This window comes from Apteryx rowi, unplaced genomic scaffold (assembly GCF_003343035.1).
Source record: "Apteryx rowi isolate R43461 unplaced genomic scaffold, aptRow1 scaffold_830, whole genome shotgun sequence".
Lineage (NCBI taxonomy): Eukaryota > Metazoa > Chordata > Aves > Apterygiformes > Apterygidae > Apteryx > Apteryx rowi.
The window spans coordinates 240,108-258,028 of record NW_020451128.1 but is presented as its reverse complement, the minus strand read 5'-3'; the positions used below and the strand labels follow the sequence as shown (position 1 = coordinate 258,028).

Sequence of the window (17,921 nt, the reverse complement as noted above, 5' to 3'; positions counted from 1 at the left end):
GGCGGGATGGTGGAGAAGGAGGAGGGCGGCCCCGGCGGCATCAGCGAGGAGGAGGCGGCGCAGTATGACCGGCAGATCCGGCTCTGGGGGCTTGAGGCCCAGAAGCGGTCAGCTCGGCGGGGGGCCGTAGGGGCCGGGGGGGCCCTGGAGGGGCCTGACGGAGGGGCTGTGGGGGGCGGGCCCCGTAGGGGGCCTGGATGGGCGAGGTTGGGGGTGCTGGGGGGCCCGACGGCGTTTGGGGGCAGGGGGCTGTGTTGGTCTGGAGGGGCGCTGAAGGAGTTAGGGGGGCCTACAGCGTTTTGGAGGCCTTCTACGTGCTTGGGTGGCCCTGCAGCATTTTGGGAGGCCTTGGGGGGGGGTTGGGGACTCTACAGTGTTTTGGGAGGCCCCCTGGGGGTTTGGGGGGCCCTGCATGGGTTTGTGGGGGCTCTATAGGGGTCTGGGGGGCCCTACAGTGTTTAGGGGGGCCCGTATGGTGGCTTCTGGGGACCTATATGGGTTAAGTGGTCCTTACAGTGTTTGGTAGGGGCCTGTAGGGGCTTAGGGAGGCCCTATATAGGTTTGGGGGGTCCTACAGAATGTGAGGGGCCTGTAGGGGCTTATGCAGTGACCGCAGCTACTGTGGGGGATCTGCAGGAGGTTTGTAGGGGCTTGAGGAAGGTTTGTATAGCTGGCGGTGGGTATGTAGGCACACGAGGTCTATAGGGGCTTGTGGCGGTTTGTAAGGTCTCTAGAGGTCTCGGGGTTCTGGAGAGCCGAAGGAGGAGGAGATGGGGTTGGGGCAGCAGGAGATGGGGGCCGAGGCTTGGGGTACCTGGGAGAGGGGTGTTAGGAAATGAGGGCCCTAGGAAGGAAGCGGCTGGGTTGGGGGGCAGTGGCTGGTGTTGCAGGGGGTGGGATACAGGGTGGTGAAGTGGGAAGAGGTGCTCAAGGAGATGGTGGCAGAGGAGCAGGAGAAACCCTGCGGTGGTCCGGCATGAGATGTTGATCTTCGTGCTGCCGCCTACACCCTGTGAGAAGTTTTAAACCTCCTCTTTGGAACTCCTGGGCCAGTTGCCCTGCCTGTGCACACACCATGCAGCTGGGGCAGTGCTGGCAGAGGTGTGGGAGCCCTGGCTAGCGGCTGCCTGGGGGACTGCTTGGTTCTCCAGTCTCATACAGTCACTAGCAACAGGCAGGTGAGAGCTATAAGCTGTACCCCTTCGTGTGTCCCTAGATCCTCAGGGCTGCGCTCTCTCCAACCTCCTGCACAGTTCAGGTTGGAAAATCTTACCCAAACTTGAGCCTGGTGATAATGCACATTTGGTGAAAACTTTGCCTCCTTGGGTTGAAGATAACAAAAATAATGACCATATCTGCAAGAGAGTCTGTTCCGCTACTTAGTGTCTATTGTTAAAGTCTTCTGGTTCATTCCCAGCTGGGATTGCCAAGCAGCTGCTTCCACCTGCTGGTTTCTGGCTCTTTCTCTGCTAAAGAGCCTCTTGTTCAGCCCATATCTTCTCTGTAAGGCCTCTTCAGCTTTCAAGTTATCTTTGCAGTCCTTTTCTGCAGCCTGTCCAGGTTTCTGCCAGCTTTAAATTTCTTAGATGTTACCTTGAAAGTAGCAATAGTGTGTGTTTGGGAGAAGATGGAGCAGACCGGAAATATGGGCACAAATGTAATGGTGCTGCTAGATGCAGAGTGAAAACAAGCATGGAAATAGACCATGAGGCCAGAAAGCACCCATCAGTGACCTCCTGGCTTAACTGGCCTACGTGATAGAGCCACTCTGTCTGACAGTCTGGATGATTACTTATTAAGGCAGTCTGAATAAACTTGATTTTGTTAGAAAAACAATACAGCCTAGTCAATCAAAAGAATTCTAATAAAAAAATATTTAAATTGATTTAAAAAGCAAGGGAAGTACAGCATTCAGGTATTCTGAAAACTTAGAAATTGCATACATAACTTGGTCTCATAATAAATATTTGCAAAGAAATAATTTCCATTAATTATATTATTCCATTAATTATATATATATATATATATATATTCAAATCAGTTGCCTTGTAACCCAGTGCACCTTCAGTGAGTGAGGCTGAGGTCCAAACCTCAGCTGGACTATTCAAATTTGCTATTAGGAACTTCAGACTGTGGTGTTGTAATGAACCTGTGAGTCCACCCCTTGTTCCCTGAAAAGCGGTACAAGGCTTTATCAGTAAATACTGATTTTAGCCCCTCTTTCACTGCAAATAGTCTCTTTTCTGCAAATTATTTAAATTGCTGACTCCCAACAGCTCCTATCTCTCTTTCTTTTCTTCCATATCAGGTATCACAGTTAAATTTGCCTCTGCTCTTCTCCCTGATGCTGCTGTGAAATTTTCAGGTCCTACCAGACCTGTTTGGCTCTCCTGTAATGATCCTGAGCTTCTCCCGTTCTGCCTGGGCCAAGTGAATCGGGCTGTAGCTTGACTTTCCGCACAGTTCAGGGCTTCTGTGAATGCCCAGCGTTCACATCTGCCTCCTTAGTTACGTTTTCCCAGCTGGGAGGTGATGGTGATTTCAGAGGCTGTAGTTCCATCTCCGGTGGCGGGGATGCTACTTTGCTAGCMCAGCTTTCCTCTTTGGTCATTGATACGTATTTATTGCCCCGTTGTGTTTTGTGCTGTGGTTGATTTCCCCTTCCCCCGGGAACATGGTGACTCCAGTGAAGCCGTTAACGCTGACCAAGTGTTTTCGCTGCAGGTTACGAGCTTCCCGGGTGTTGCTGGTGGGGATGAAAGGCCTTGGAGCAGAAGTGGCAAAGAATCTCATCCTGGCAGGGGTCAAAGGCCTGACCATGCTGGACCATCAGCAGGTGGGAGCTTCCAGCTTCTCTCTTCCTTGTGGCTGCAGTGCTGGTCGGCATGGGGTGAGGGGGTGATTAGCAAAGCTCCCAAAGCCTGCTGGGGACTGGTAGGTGTGCGGAGGGCATAGGGTGTCTGCGCTTGAGGACTCCTTCACTGCTTCCTGGAGTAGGTGTTTTGTTGCGGGGTGGGGGGGGGTGTGCCTTCTGGGGAGGGGGGCATGTAGTGTCTGTAGAGAGAAATCCCATACCCGTGCACTTTCAGTCATTAGTGTGTCTCCTTGTGACAGCCATGGAGCTAAATTTGAGAGAGACGTAAGCAGACTGCGCTCATCTGCCCTCTGTCAAGCTGAGGGCTGAACCGCAGCTCCCCAGTTCCTCCCCTGCTATCTTTTGGATGTCCTTGCCTGCACACATGTGGCTGTGTACCCTGATCTGAGGAGCCTGCTCTCATAGTCTCACACTTAATTCTCGGGGTGTGTGGCCTTTCTCTAGCAGGTCTCCACCCAGGCCTCTCCCCTCTATCTTTGTCTGAACAGCCCCTTTCTGTGTTTATCTAGGGCTTTGCAGGTGTTTAACAGAGTGTAACAGTGTGTGAAAAGCAACTAGGGCTCCGTTCTTGCCTCAAATTGCATGGAACCGGGGCCTCTAAATAGCCTGTGGTTGTTCAGTCTGTCTGTGTCAGTCATGCAGCAGGTTTCCATTCGTGGTCTGGAGCCTTGTGCCCTGCAGCTCGCACTGCTGTCGCAGGAGATGGGAGGCCCAGGCATGACTGAAATTCATAGGTGCCGCACAGCATACGAAACCCTTCTCTGCGTTTGGAAGAGGCACAGGCAAGGATGTGTAAGGTGCTCAGGGAGCCTTCAGCAGGGTTTGAGGGATGAATATTTGAGGGATTTTGTATGCGCAGTGTTTCTGGTACGAGCTTGTGGCAGTACTGGCTGCTCCAGGGCCAGACAGAGCAGGGGGGTTGCGCAGGAGCCTCAGTTGCGGCCGCTCACATCTTCTGCGAGCGCAGCCACTAGGTCGCGGTGCGGGACTGCTGCAGACGTGCTGCCCGCTGCGGTAGCTTGGCGCCTCCTCAGGCACAAGAGGGAGCTCTGAGCTCGGGAGCAGGCGAAGTGATCTGCAAGCTCTGAGAATCGTCCTGGGAGGAAGGAGTGCAAAAATGTGGGGGTGCTGCCTGCTGTCTGTCCCCCCTGTTCCTTCGAAAAGGGGGCATGGAGATCTCTGTTGTTCTTGAAGCAGAGATGGGTACTTGGTGCAATCGAAGGATTGTGAAGGGAGAACGCGAAAGGAGGGACCCAAGCAGTCACTCTGCAATAGTATCTGCTGGAATGGTACCATCTTAAAAACCTCAAACCTGCCCTTCCTTCCCAGGGCAGTGGTCCTGTCCCTGGATCCTTCCTCCTAAGGAGACTCTCGACTTTTCTCTGAGCCTTTCAATACTCCTGCTGTGAGGATAGCACTGGTTAGCTGTCCCCTTTCGGATGTGTGAGTTCCTGTTTACGATGTATCTACTGTAGTTCTCCTGTGGGTGTTGCTGCCCTGTGTGATTCTGGGAATGGTTAATAGCACAGGGAAGACTTGTCTCTCTCTGTTTTCTCCTATTTCAGGTTTCTCAAGAGGACACTAGAGCTCAGTTCCTGATCCCTGTGGGTTCCTTGGGCCGCAATAGAGCTGAAGCATCTTTGGAGCGGGCGCAGAATCTCAATCCCATGGTGGACGTGAAGGCTGACCCTGAGAGCGTAGAGAACAAGCCAGAAGAGTTCTTCACCCAGTTCGATGCAGTAAGTGCCATGGGGGAAAGAAAGATTGGAGGAAGAGGGACTTAGTATTTGTTGACTTACCTGTAGTTAAGTTGCATTGGTTGGACTTGCGTTGTCTTGAACTGATTTGACTGAGGTGGTACAAATGCTTGTATAAATGCTCCTCTGTCGGTTTAAAACTGGCTACAATTCAGTTGCACGCTGAGTCACCAAGGCACATTTACATCTGAAAATATTTCTCCATGGTGGTTTGTATTGATATGTTGGACTCAGGAAAAAGGCTTTGAGCTGGTGCAACGTTGTTGGGAGAGCAGAGACTAAATGGTGAGGGAATAGGAAAAAATTCCAGAGCAGTCACAACAATACAGGTCTTAATTAAAGGGACAATACCGCGCTAATTGCTCTTTTTGTTCTGGACAAGAGTGGTTAGATTAGCTCCAAGTTTTGAGGATAAAATATTGGGCTGTGTATCCTTGAGCCTTATGTAGTTGAGCTTCTGTGGAATGGCTTGTTTAGTGTGTGCATGTTCAGCTGCTTCACAGCACAAGTTGTAATGCTGCAGTTACAGGTTGCTCTGGCTGACTGTTCATAAATGGCATCTGTTCCCCTTCTGGTCTCTGTAGGTTGCATCAGACAGTGGCTGCCTGCTGACAGCTTTCTGGGTGTGATGTGATAGTAGTTCTAGTAACTGCAGTGTGCATGTTTTCCCAATTCTGCTCTCTGTGCTCATGTTGGATTGTGAAAATCAGGCAGCAGCTTTGAAGGGAAGAAAGCGGACTGTCTTGGGAGAACAAGGAGCACATCCAGGTCTCACAGCTCATGTGAATTAACTGCCTGTTCCTGTCTTCTCTGGTTGACTTCAAGGTGTCAGCCCTGACGCTGGCAGATGGGGGGGAGCATGTAAGGGATTGTGCTTGCAGCAAACATAGCTGTTAAGTGGGACATAAAGCGCTCTGACTATTTTGTAATAGTGTGTCCCTGTAGGGAACTGTTTGAGGGTATGTACCCTGCTCGGTTCCCAGATGGGACAGGCCCTGAATTTCAATTAAATGGAAAATATCTGCATTTAGCTTTGTTGCCAAATTCTTGCCTTCAGGAACCATCCTGCTTTGTCCAGAAACTTGATTCTGCTACCCCTAACCTCCTAATTATCCCTGGAGAGGAGGCTCCTGGAATTACCCAGTGTTTTCATCAGAATTTAGTGTGACAGGAAGGAAAATTGATAATTGCTCTGAGCACTGTTCAGTGTCCCACTGTGAATGAAATGACAATTCTACCTGAAACCTTCCCAACTGTCCAGGAAGGGAGGGAAGATTTCACACCCCAGCGTGGAATAGTAATCCCACAGTGGCTCACCTAAGGAGGGAGGGGGTGCAGGTTGGTAAACATTCAACTTGTGCTAAGAAGAATGACTCTGTGCCTGCAGGTCTGCCTAACGTGCTGCTCCCGGGATGTTATGGTGAAGATTGACCAGATTTGCCACAAGAACAGCATCAAGTTCTTCACTGGCGACGTCTTTGGTTACCATGGCTATATGTTTGCCAACTTGGGGGAGCACGAGTTTGTGGAGTAAGTCCGGGTTTCGTGGCCTAGACTGGGCAGGTGGTAAGAGGAGAACTGGGTGTGCAGAAGGGTCATAGGAGGTCTGTGATGGGCATCAGTGTGTGTGGCATAGCCAGTGCCGTGCACTGGAAAAGGTGTGGCTGGAGCTACGGGTGTCTGGGTTGTCACACCATTCCTGCTGTGAGCTGGTCTGTTTGCACAAAACTTCTCTGCTGGGCTTGCGTTGTGTCTGCAGTAGCCTTTGCCCCTTTGGGGAAGCTGCCTGCTTCTGGGCTCTGCAGGCATTAAATCTTGCAGACTCCACTGAAAGACACTAAGCATCTGCTAAACCTGCCCTTTGCAGCTGAGCAACAGAATGAGTACAGATCTCAGCCTYCTCCCTGCCCGAGAGCAGCTCTGATAAATTTTTCCTCCCCTTTCTGTAGAGAGAAAACCAAGGTCACCAAAGTCAGCCCAGGAGTAGAAGATGGGCCGGACACCAAGAAAGCCAAGCTTGATTCATCAGAGACAACCATGGTGAAAAAGGTACACAGAACAGTCCCTGTAGAGAGCTGTGAGGCCCAAGGCACAAGGAAGCTTTATGCCTGCAGATAGCCATATGCTAGAGTGGTGTGTCACATGCCTGTATCTTGTGTCCCCTGAGGCAAAAGCAAGGAGATGGTTTAGGAAGTGGAGAGAAGACTTTGGGGCAYGCAGGTTTGGCCTGGGGAGAACTGAAGGGTTATTCTGGTAGTTCAGCCGCAGAATAGGATATTTTCAGCCTCATCGTGATGGATAGGATGGAGAGCTGGAGGCTTTTCAGACACTCCAGGTGGGTTTCAAGTGTGTTGTGAGTGGGATCTTTACACTGCATTGCTGTTTAGTCCTTGTTGGCAAGTGATAAATTCATGGTGCTTTGTGGAGGCCTGGTGCTCATCTTTTGGGATTATCTTGGAGTTCGGGGGGGGGGAGGGAGCAGTTTTAGCTACTGTGAGATTTTTATGCAGATACAGTTATTGCGTGTGCATGTGGGGTTCAGCTTACTCAGCAGCATCTCGGGACTCTGGAGCTACGTTGAATGTGGATGCTTATGAACACTGAGGGCCCCGCTGTTGGTTTGAGTGCTCTCACCTCAGTAAAGGCTGTTTTCTTTCCTGTATGGTTGTGGCTGTACTGGTATAAAGCACCTTTATACTGGTGTAACTGCCTTTGTGGGGGAAGGGGAGTCGGAACAGCCTCAACTAGGGGCTCCAGCTTTTGTGTGTCAGCAAGGTCTTTGCACCCAAATGGAGAGGCCATAAAAGCTGCATTGTTGCTGCTGTCAACTGATAGCTGAGCTCCCTTGTAAGTGTGACTTGTGGCCTGGGTGTGAAGGGTTTCCATGTCTTCAGGGGAATCTGCTCCAAAGCAAAGCCTTTCACATTCAAATGCCTCCGGCCTGGGCATTGTTTTGGTCTCGCAGCTGGAAGTTTAACGGGGCAGTAAGTGCACGCTGGCCCCGGAGTGGAAATCCCCTCTACTTTATCTGGCTATGAGGAGAATGCAAACTGAGCCAGCAGATTAACGGCCTTTTGTGTCCCTTTCTCCTGCCCGTCAGTTACGGGGTGTTCAGTGCAGCTTCCCCCCACGCTGGGCTGGATTGGAAGGTATGGGAATATTCCCTAGATGCCGTTCAAGCCAGCTGTCGCCCTCCCACAATTGGGGTTGCGATTCCGAGCATTACGGGCTCAGGTTTAAGATACAGCGAATTCCTGCAGATAGTTTCTGAGATGCCAGTGCCTTGAACAAGCTCTGTGCAGTATGGAACTAAAAGTCTCATGGAGCATTGCCACTTCCTGCACCTCCTGAGTGACTTTGAGCTGTGGTGTGCTGTAACGGTCTGGCATTTGGAATATGAGGACGATCTGATAGATCCCTGCTGGGAGACAAGGTCCACAAATTCCTGCTGATTGAGTTAGGGATGTGTGTAGGTCGAAGTGATGGAGCAGTGAGGTGGAACGCAACAACTGGGGTAAATGCTGCGTGCCAAGAAGGGGCCTGGGCTCTGGGTTGCAGAGTGGGCTCTGCTAGGCCTTTCTCTGGTCTGTTCGTGGTCTGATCAGTGACTTCCAAGAGCAGGTCCTCCAAGCAGGGCAGAGTTTGTGTCAGTGAGAGTTTCAAACCTTAGTTTAGGTTCTCCCCTCTTTGTTTGTTTAGTGCCTCTGAGGACTGGAGTTGGTGTTTCTAAAGACTCTGGCGTTAGGCCAACAGAGTGCTTTGTAAACTCCATCCTGGGCTAAGCTAAAGGCTGGCTAAGACTCTGAGGACTGGTTATCATTACCTTAAAATGTTTTAATTAGGAGAATGAGTCACTGAAACATTCTCCTGTTGGGCAACCCAGAAGCTTTGCAGAGATGTGGTTCTAGGGCTTTGTGCGATGGATGGATGCAGAGGACAGTGTGCTGTGCAAATGCACAGAGAGTTGAGTAGTCTTGGTCTCCTTCTGTCTCCCTCCTGCCCTCTGGCAGAAGCTACATGAAAAAGCTGATTATCTTCCCGTGGGCAGGCATGTGCTCTCACTGCTGCAGACCAGCTCGTGACCTGGCTCCTGTGCTCGTCCCCATATGGGGCACGAGGCATAGCCTTGCTCTGCCGGCCTGCCGTCCRGTTGCCGAGTTGAACAGGGGACGCATGCGAGAGCTGGCCTGCCCCACTGGCCAGACACTGACAGGCCAACACAAACAAGCAGCAGCATGTCATGCCCTCGTGCTGACAAAGGGGAGAAGAATGCAGCCTTTGTTCTCAGCCCTTGCATTGCTGCTCACCAGCATTTAATTTACTGACCTCATCTCAAAGGGACCCTTGTGCTGTCAAGCCTGGGCTGTGGCACCACCAAATGGAGCGCTGAAACCGTTTCTGCCACTCAACAGCCCCACCACATGGTTTCCTGGCCTGGTGCAGCAGCAGCCCCCTGCACCAGACAGCGCGTCCCATGGGGTCTGCAACGCTGAATCCGCGAGCGCGGGGAGAGGGGGCTGCCGGGGTAGGCACTGACGTGTGGGGCAGGTCCCGTGCTGAGCAGACGGGGAGTCGCGGGCAGGGGTGGGAAGCAGAAGCAGGCCTGTAGGAGCAAGCTGAAGAATAGCAGCTGGTGGGTGCTAGAGGGGACCCCTGGGCAGACCAGGCTGTGCCAGAAGAGACACATTCTTGTGAGATTTATGAGGGCTGTGGAAATAGGAGTAGCCTGAGCAATTTGGGTCCAGTCTGGCCCCACTGTGCAGGGTTGCCTTGACAGGGGAGGACACACGGACTGGAAAGCTGCCCAGGGCTTTGCTCTGGGCTTTTGGCAGAGGTTGAGAGGGCTCCTCTCTGTTAGCCCCCCCCCACAGATACACTCTCTCTCCCATTGCAGCGGGTGGTTTTCTGCCAGCTTAAGGAGGCCCTGGCTGTTGACTGGAGCAGTGAGAAGGCAAAGGCAGCGCTGAAACGCACCACTCCGGATTACTTCCTGCTCCAAGGTAAGCAGTGACCCATTCACTAGTGTGTGTGTGGTTCCTGCTGCCTTGAGGAGGCTCGTCTGTTCCCTGTGTCTCCTTTCCTCATCCTGGGATGCAAAGAGCTCTGTTCCCCCTCACAAAGCTGTGGATTCTACGCAGATCTGTGCATTTGGCAGGACTGCCTCTCTCTGCCAGGATCGGGACCTTTTCATGCTGTCATCTTTGTCTGATGTCAGCTAGTTGCAAGACCAGGTGGACACTCCCCATCAGTGCTAAATCTGCCTGGGAAGTGCCAAGCTCCGTTCAGCAAGTGAGCACGAGATGCTTCCTGTGGCAAGAGCTAGCTTTGATTTGTTGGCTTTGAGGTTATTGCAAGTTTACCATAACTGCAGTGAGCTAAAAATACCTGGGCGACTGGAAACAGCCTTCTCCCTGGAACGGAAGTGCCCCACCAGCCCCAAGGGCACAGCTCAGCCCCATCATGCGGTTTGCTTGTTGCCCTCTCCCTCCAGCACCCCCCGCTCCGGTGGCAGGGCCCGAACAGGCTGCAGCCTTGGTGAAGCAGGGTTTTCCGGTGAGGTTTGGTGCTGGCTCCCAGGTTAGTAGTAGCCCTGCTTTCCCCTGAGCGGGGGGACATGGCGAGTCCCTCGCATGGGCAGACAAGGAGAGGTGGGTTAACAGCAGCACTGCGTGGGGGGAACCGGGGCTGTGCCCTTCAGGGCTCAGACTCATCTCCCTTTCTTGCTGTAAGCTCTTGGCCCTTCTGCTGGCTTGCTGGGCTCTGTTTGGGTTGCGGGTGTCTCCTGCCAAGATGTCTGTGGAAAGTCAGGCCTCGGTGAGCTATCCCGAGTGTTTCGGAGCCTGTCGCCTCCCCACATGGGGAAGGTTTGGAGCGCACTTCATGGGCTCATGCTGGCTACGTGAGTTTTCTCTGTTAGGTGGGCAGAACGCTGCATTAAGGTAGCTTCCAGCTCAGAGCATGGGCAAGTGAATGTGCGACTGTACTGCACCCTTTGGGGAGAGCCAGTGTGCTGTTCTGCGGCTTGGACAGCTGTTTCAGCATGACAGCCCAAAATGGGGCAGTAGACTCCGAAGTTGCCCTCTGGCTCTGCTGTGGAGGCTGATCAGCTGCCTGACTTTTATTTTTTTAGTCGAAGTCCCTTTAACTGGGCTTTCAGCCATCTCCGTGGTCCCTGCCATTCTCCCAAGGTGCCGGCTCTGTGTAGGAGGTGTCCTCTGCTTTTGACCTGCAGCCAACTGAGAAGTGCTGATGCTCCTAAAAGAAAGACATGAAGTTGCTGCTCCTGTTTGCTTTTCCCTAGCTCACGGCAAGCACGCTGGGCTTCTTGGCAGCTCTCCCAGCAGCCCCCTCGCATCCCCTCAGATGTGGTCAGGCAGGCATCTGCAGAGTGCCAGCCTCCCTGCTCCTCACCCGGATGCGTGGAGCCAGCAGTGGGCACAGGGCCCAGATAAACACCACTCTCCCCCTAGATCTGCTGGGGCTTGGAAGATGTATCTTGGGGCCTAGCCTGTCTCTTCAGCTTCATTACCTGCTGCTCCGCAGAAATGTGCAAACCCAGGGCTTTTCCTGTCTGCGGGGTGAGGCCGTTATCGCAGTTATCAGGCAGGCCAGCGTGTCAGCAGCATTCCCCGTCTGACCTGATCAGAGCCGCCCTGGATTGCTGTGGTACGAGGAATTGCTTGGCATGACCATGACTGGAGACTTTGTTTCCCAGGGAATCCTGTACCCCAAGGGGAGCAGGGCTTGGGATGGTGACAGCAGTCCAGTAGAGTCACTGGCTGGAAGCCCAATCAGAGAAATTGGGATGGGTGCTTTTCCTTAGGGTGGCCAACTGTGCTCATGTGGGTCAGAGCTGTGACAGTGTCTCCCTCTCCCAGTGCTGCTGAAATTCCGGACAGATAAAGGCCGAGATCCTTTGCCCCAAAGCTACGCTGAGGACTCCAAGCTGCTGCTCCAGATCCGCAGTGACGTGCTGGACTCWCTGGGCGTCAGTATGGACCTTCTGCCAGATGATTTCATCAGGTGTGTTGAACGTAGCAGTGTGGGATGAGGACAGCCCAGCCTAGTGTGGCTGGTGGCAGATGATCGTGTCCCTGGCACATCACCAGCCACTAACGCTGAGGGTGGTTGGGATTGTTCCTTCTGAGTGGCTTGCCAGGAGCTGTGCTCAATGGTGTAGGAGCTCAGGCAGTTTTCAGTTCCTTGTCTGATCCCTGGTTCACCACGAGCCTTTCAGAAGAGAGCACTAAGCATCCCGTGGGAGGACGGCAGTCTACTCTTAAGGATGTGACCCTCAAAAGGAGCTGGGCTTTCTCATGCCTGGGCCTCACTGGACTGATGTCCTCATAGGAAAGTCCTGATGGTGCAGCTTCTCCTGGCAGGGGCCCTCGGGGAGTCGGAAGGAAGAGAAAGTTTGCCCTCCTTGTGAGGCAGACTTCAGCGTTCTCCCGCTGTGTGGGAGGCACGGCTCCTCTCCCAGGGCGGGTGTGCAGGATGCTCGCCTCTCGAGCCCCTGGGCTGGCACCGTGCGCTGATCCTCCCCCGCTCACTGCGAATCCTGCTGAGCACCAAGGTTCAGCATTGCCGGTGACCTGAGCTGTCTGGCTGTGCTGCCTGCGTGTGAGGGCTGCACGTCCTTGCCTTTGCTCTGGGTCATCTTGCGCGCTGCCGGTTCCACCTCACTGTGCAGGCCAGGGCGTCACACCCCAGCAGGGATTAATGGCTTGTTGGAGGAGGTCCACCTCCTTTCCCAAGGCCTTGGTGCCGTCCTGTGGGCCAAAAGCAGACAGTGCGTGACGCTGTCCCTGCTACTCCTGTCAGACTGGCTTGAATGAGGGCCAGACACCAGCCTGTTCCGACAGACTGACTGCGGGACCCTGCGCAGCTACGTATGGGCTGGGACCAGTCCCAGGCGGCTCCATGGGGTCGTGGGACCACAATGCAGTGTACCCTGGAGTAGGGAAAGCCCTGTCCTAGCTGCCCCTCTCGTGGCTGTTGCAGCAGCCCTGGGGCAGGGAGCTCCGTGTCCTCACTGTGGCACTGGGAAGTGGTGTCAGCAGGCTCTGGTGACTCTGTGCTCCTTGGTGCAGGGCCTGGGASGGTCCATCTCGCCCACACGCATTCACCGTGGCTGGGAACTCCCGGTCCCCGCCTGCATGTTGCCACACGCCGCCCGGCTGCCCCTACGTCTGGGAGTTGCCTGTCGACCCCGCGGGCCGCTGTGTGCCATCAGGAATGGCGAGAATGTGCCCCGGGCACACGGCAGACATTTCAAGGGTGCTATTTTTAGCAGGGTCGCACGAAGCATGCAGGGGGCTGGGATGGGATGCGTGTGTGTCTAATGAGAGCTTGGGGCGGAAGCGGCCTTGGTGTGTCCCTCCCCAAGTCCAGCTCAGCAGGGTGCCTGGCTCGCTCCAGCTGGCTTCCCAGCCCCTCGCTGTCCCCATCACCCCCAGAGTCCCGCACTCTGTATCTTCTCACTAGCACCTTGCAGCAAGGTGCACCTGCTCTGCCAGCCTCTGCCCGAGGGCCCCGCTGCTCCCCCAGTCTCTGCCTGGCCCGGTAGAAGAGTGATGGTTGTAGCACCAGCCCCAGGGGCTGGACTTGGGGCAGAGATCTGAGTCCCGGGGCCCCTCTTGCATTCTGGCCTTCTTGCTGAGAAACCTCAATCTCTGGGACTTGCTCAGTTAGACTGAGAAGCTTCTCCTGGTTCTTGCCCCGCTTTGCGAGGAGCTAGAAGTCCTGTTTGTGGCTGGTGTTTCCTCCTCTCTGGGAAATCGGGATGGCCTTGGCATCCGGATTCTGGTTGTTGACTCTGCCTTTATTCCTTCCAGCTATTGCTTCTCTGAAATGGCTCCCGTGTGTGCAGTGGTCGGAGGAGTCCTGGGGCAGGAGGTTGTCAAGGTAGCGACTTTCCGGGGAGGCGATGCCTGTCAGGTTGGAGGAGGCTGYCCGGGGTGGGGGTCTGCACTCCCCAGTCCTTCCGGGGCTGCAGTGGGGTGGTGGGGCCGGCCAGCCACGGCACCTGGGGAAGGCTCAGGTCAGCACGCGCTCTTCCTTCTGGTCCGTTGCTCCCCACAGGCCCGTTTCCTGGGAAGCACCTGCCTCGCAGCCTTGCCAGCGGAGGTGTTGGGCGGAGGCTCTGCGGTCCYGGCCTTGGCTCCCTCCCCACTGCCTGGCACAGCTGCGGGCCAGGGTCCCGTTTCTGATGGCGAGGCTTGCGCAGCCCYGTGGATTCCCATCGCTGGGCGTGTCTGGAATCCCTGTCCAGCGCCACTTTGTTGGAAGCACAATGTCCTTTGCCCTCACCTTGCACCGCTTTCTCCTGCCCTCCGGGCCCAGCATCCTCGGCTGCCTGCTTTGAAGTGGCTTGAGGTGTGCTGAGAGCGCAGGCTCGGCTTCCTGTGCCGCTGCCAGGGGCCAGCGGTCCTGCTTTCTCTGTGCCCCGCGCAGCAGCAGGTGCCTGTTTTGCGGTGATGTGGGCATGGGGATGCGCCTGCTGGGGAGGGTGGGGAGCCGGGCTCTGTCTCCAGAATCCCAGGCCCTCTGCTCCGGGCTGATAAAAGCCTTCGTTGGCCGGCAGGCTCTTAATGTCTCTCCAGCACAGCCGCACCCTTCTCCTGGCAGGGAACGGTGCTTCCCTCCCTCAACCAGCACAGGCCTGACTCCTGGACCCTGGTGTACCCTGGGGTACCTGAAGTTTCTCTGAAATACCTTGTGACCCTTGCCTTGTATCGGCAAGCAGCAGTGCGTGGGGGGACTTGGGCTTCGGTGCCACCTGGCAAATGAAGTGTGAGGGACCTGCAGGCCTGGCTGTGGTGCTGGGCCAGGTTTTTTTCATGGACGGGTCCGATTGCTCTAGTAACCAACTCTCCTTCTTCCCCCAGGCCCTGTCCCAGCGGGACCCACCCCACAACAACTTCTTCTTCTTCGATGGCATCAAAGGGAATGGGATTGTTGAGTGCCTGGGCCCCAAGTGAGCCCAGGGTTGCCCCTATCTGGTGCCCTGGGAGCCCCACAGTCCAGGTCAGCATCAGGCTCGGGCACTTCCCAGTCTTCGCTGCTGGTTTTATCCCCGAACCAGGCCGTGTGCAYCCTGCTGCAGGGAGAGCCCTGAAGGGGACAGGACAGTGACTCCCTCCCAGAGCTGTGCTAAGAGTTTCCTTAGGCCAGATCTGGGGGGAGAGGGGCATGGCGGTCATCTGACTTGTTCTGTATGGTTTTTGAGTTGTTTAATAAAATCTTATTTCCAAGGTGGTTTATTCCAGGCTATGGGGCTAGGGGTGACCCATTGCTCTCTGAGCTGGCTGCCACTTGCACACAGGTAGGAAAAAGTCTGAGCCCAGCCTGGTTTATCCAGCAAAGGCTGAGCCAACCCAAGCCCTGGCCTGGTGGAAAGGTGCAAACAGGCAAGGAATCCTTGGGGATTGCAGTTCCCCGTTTGCAGGACTGGGGCCCTAACCGCTTGTCTCCTGGGCAGCACAGCGCTGCTTCCCTCTTCAAAGCATGACACTGCTGGTCTTTCCTGGCTGTGGGCATCACCAGAGCACCCAGTGGGGAAGCCCCAGGGACATGTGGGGAGATGCAGAGGGCGCCAGCCTACTGCTCCTATCTATAGCTTTGGGAAGTAATTAGTGTTAAAATAGCCCTGCTAAGTACCACTTAGCAGGGAGGGGCCTGGAGCCCAGGCTTGACTTCAGGCCCAAGGAGAATGGCCAAGTTTGAGACTTGGCTTCCTCCAGGGAGAGGACCGTACCAGGGCTGCCCCCTCCACCAGGGACTGGGGTAGGGAGAAACTGCCTCCGTGGGGGCAGAACACCCTGCCCCAGATCGCAGGGGGAAGCGAAGCTGCTGCTGTGGCCCTGGCCCTGTGCGTTGGGTGCTGGGAGTATCCTTAGTGCTGCAGTGGAGAGCCCTGTGGCTTTCGGTTCTTGATATCACTGCCCCGCTGCTGTGGCAGCCCAAGCGTCTTCCACCCCACCCCCCCCCCAGGGCAACAGAGGACTACCATCTGCTTAAATTCATTTTATTGAAAAGAAACGTACAAAAAAAGTAACTGATCATGTACAGCAGGTGTGTTCCCAAATGTACAGTCTCCCCTCCTTCCCCTATGTACACAGTGCCACCCAGTATATATAATGTACAGTTCCCCACACCTCCCCATCTATGTACAGATCCAACATACAGTATGTACAAAGTGCTACAGCCACCCCCCGCGCTCCCGAGCTGCTGCTGCGTCCAGGAGCAGCGCCCCCCCCCAGGGCCGGGGAAGGGGAATCCCGGACAGGAGCCACGTGGGGCAGCACCAGGCAGCAGCAACTGCGATCGCAGGAATCGCGCTCGCAGCCCCCAGCACCGCAGCCTGCACCTGCTCGCGGCCGCCTCGTGCGTCCCCCCGCCTGGGGCTCCCAACCCGCCTTCCACAGCAGAACAATAAATAAATAAATAGAAAGTGCCCAGCACGGGGAGGGGGGATGCAGCACAAACGAGGCCCTGCAGGAGTCACAGCACCAGGCAGTTTTGGTTCACGGAGGGGGGCCTCTGGCCGCGCTACATTTTTGCTCCAGTCTGTAGAGGGTGGGTTGACCCCGGTAGGCACGCGTCCTGCGGCAGCCCGGCGCGCAGCTTAGTTCGGCTCCCGTGCGGGCAGCGCGTCTCCCTGCAGGTTGTAGAGGGCCCCCAGCAGCTGCGACACGAAGTGGTAGACGTGACCCCAGAAGGCACCGCGGCGCCGGTGCTCCTGGTGCTGCCGGGACAGAGCAGGGCGGGTCAGCGCTGCGGCACCGCCGGAGAGGAGACCGGCRCGGGGAGGGGAACCGGGCGTCCCGGCTGCCGCCCGCTCCGACCGCTGAGGTTAGCGGCGGGCTCCAGCGAGGCGGTGCTGCGATTTTCAGGGGCGGCCCCGGCTGCAGGGCACTGGAAGGCGCAGGGCTGGTCCCACCCCAGCTCCCTGCCGCCCGCCCTCGCACTGAGCGCTCGTGCTCGCTCCCAGCCTTATATACACGGTGCTATTTATAGGCTGTGAGTCAGCGGCTGGCTGGCTCGCGCCCGCCCGCCCGGGGCTCCRCGGCCCCGCTCCCTCCCCGCGCAAACAAGCCGGCTGCTCCGCAGGGGGAGGGAGCCGCCGCTGCAGACCGGCCGCGTGCCCGGAGGTGGCGCGGAGAGTCCGGGGGGTCACGGGACGCCCAGGCCCCACGGCCAAGGCCAGGGCACACGAGGGCAGCTGCAGGCAGCRCCAGGACTCCCGGGTTCCCGCCCTGACCGGCAGCGGGGAGGTGGCTGGGGGCAGAAACCAGGACTTTTTGGGGTGGGGAAGGAAGGAGACGGAGGAAGAGGTCTGGGAGTCATGGGTTTCCCGCAGAGCCGCTCTGCCCCAGCGTCCCCCCGAGCCCCTGCCGGCCCCAGCTCACCTGCTGCTCGAGCGCCCGCTGGAAGGCGTCGCCCAGGCTGCGCAGGCGGGCTCCCAGCTCCTGCTCCAGGCTCGGGGGCTCCCCGGGCACGTGGCCGTTGGGCACGGCCGCCTCGCGGGTCGGCTCCGCGGGCAGCTCCTCCCCCTCCAGCCCGTCGTCCTCCGTGGGCTGAAACTCTCCTGCGGAGCGGGAGCGGCGAGGTCAGAGCCAGCCGGGGCGCTGGAGGGGCGGGGGGCACGGATGCCCGGCGGCCCTGGCTCGGCCGGCTGCGCAGCCCGCGCTGGCGCGGGGCCGGCTGGGACAGGATGCAAAGCCCGGCAAAGCCAGGCACCAGGGCTCGTCAACAGGAAAGCCCAGAACAATTCCCGCCGCCACGGCCGGGGGGGACGGCGGGGGCGCCCGGCCCGCGCCGCGCTCCCGGCACCGGGGCCGCCGGCAGGTGGGACATGCCCCGGCTTGCCGGCACGGGCGCGCGCCCCGCCACCCTGCGCGCTGCCCGCCAGCCGCCTTCCTGCCGGCCGCGAGCGCGTGGGGCCCCGGCGGAGGCGGGAGGCTGCCGGCACGCAGCGCGGAYGGCAAGGCGGCGGCGGCGGCCGCGGCGGTGTTTACTCGAGCATGAGGGCGGCTTGGGGCAGCCGGGACGGCGCAGGAGCCTCCGCGCCAGGGGCGCGAGGCCGGTGCTGGCCACTGTCCTGGCCGGGCTCAGCGCCCGTGGTGGGGACGAGGATGAGGTTGGGGATGGGAACAGGCATAGGGATGGGGACAGGGATAAGGATGGGGATGAGGAGGATGATGGAGATAGGGACAGGGATAGGGACGAGGATGAGGATGGAGATGGGGACAGGGATAGGGGTGGGGACGAGGATGAGCCTCGCGCCC

General features: G+C 56.8%; 1 protein-coding gene and 1 long non-coding RNA gene across 5 annotated transcripts; one reads left to right on the top strand and one right to left on the bottom strand.

Annotated features, from left to right (window-relative positions):
* Positions 1-6: 6 nt before the first annotated feature.
* Positions 7-14,885, top strand: SAE1 (SUMO1 activating enzyme subunit 1). Of its 4 annotated transcripts, none has more exons than XM_026089821.1 (10): positions 7-107; positions 2,725-2,836; positions 3,518-3,667; positions 4,441-4,614; positions 6,020-6,162; positions 6,582-6,681; positions 9,527-9,632; positions 11,511-11,655; positions 13,467-13,536; positions 14,520-14,885. In XM_026089821.1, exons 1-10 carry the CDS (start codon positions 7-9, stop codon positions 14,610-14,612), a joined length of 1,194 nt encoding a protein of 397 aa, XP_025945606.1. In that variant the 3' UTR covers positions 14,613-14,885. The 4 variants fall into 4 exon arrangements, with proteins under 4 accessions (XP_025945606.1, XP_025945608.1, XP_025945607.1 ...); XM_026089822.1 differs by lacking the exon at positions 7-107 and adding an exon at positions 900-1,178; XM_026089823.1 differs by lacking the exon at positions 3,518-3,667.
* A 759-nt stretch (positions 14,886-15,644) lies between these two features.
* LOC112977453 lies at positions 15,645-17,459 on the bottom strand. The gene is made up of 2 exons (XR_003257503.1): positions 17,043-17,459; positions 15,645-16,378 (listed from the first exon to the last, which is right to left on the bottom strand). It is a non-coding gene; the product is annotated as an uncharacterized LOC112977453 (long non-coding RNA).
* Positions 17,460-17,921: the final 462 nt, after the last annotated feature.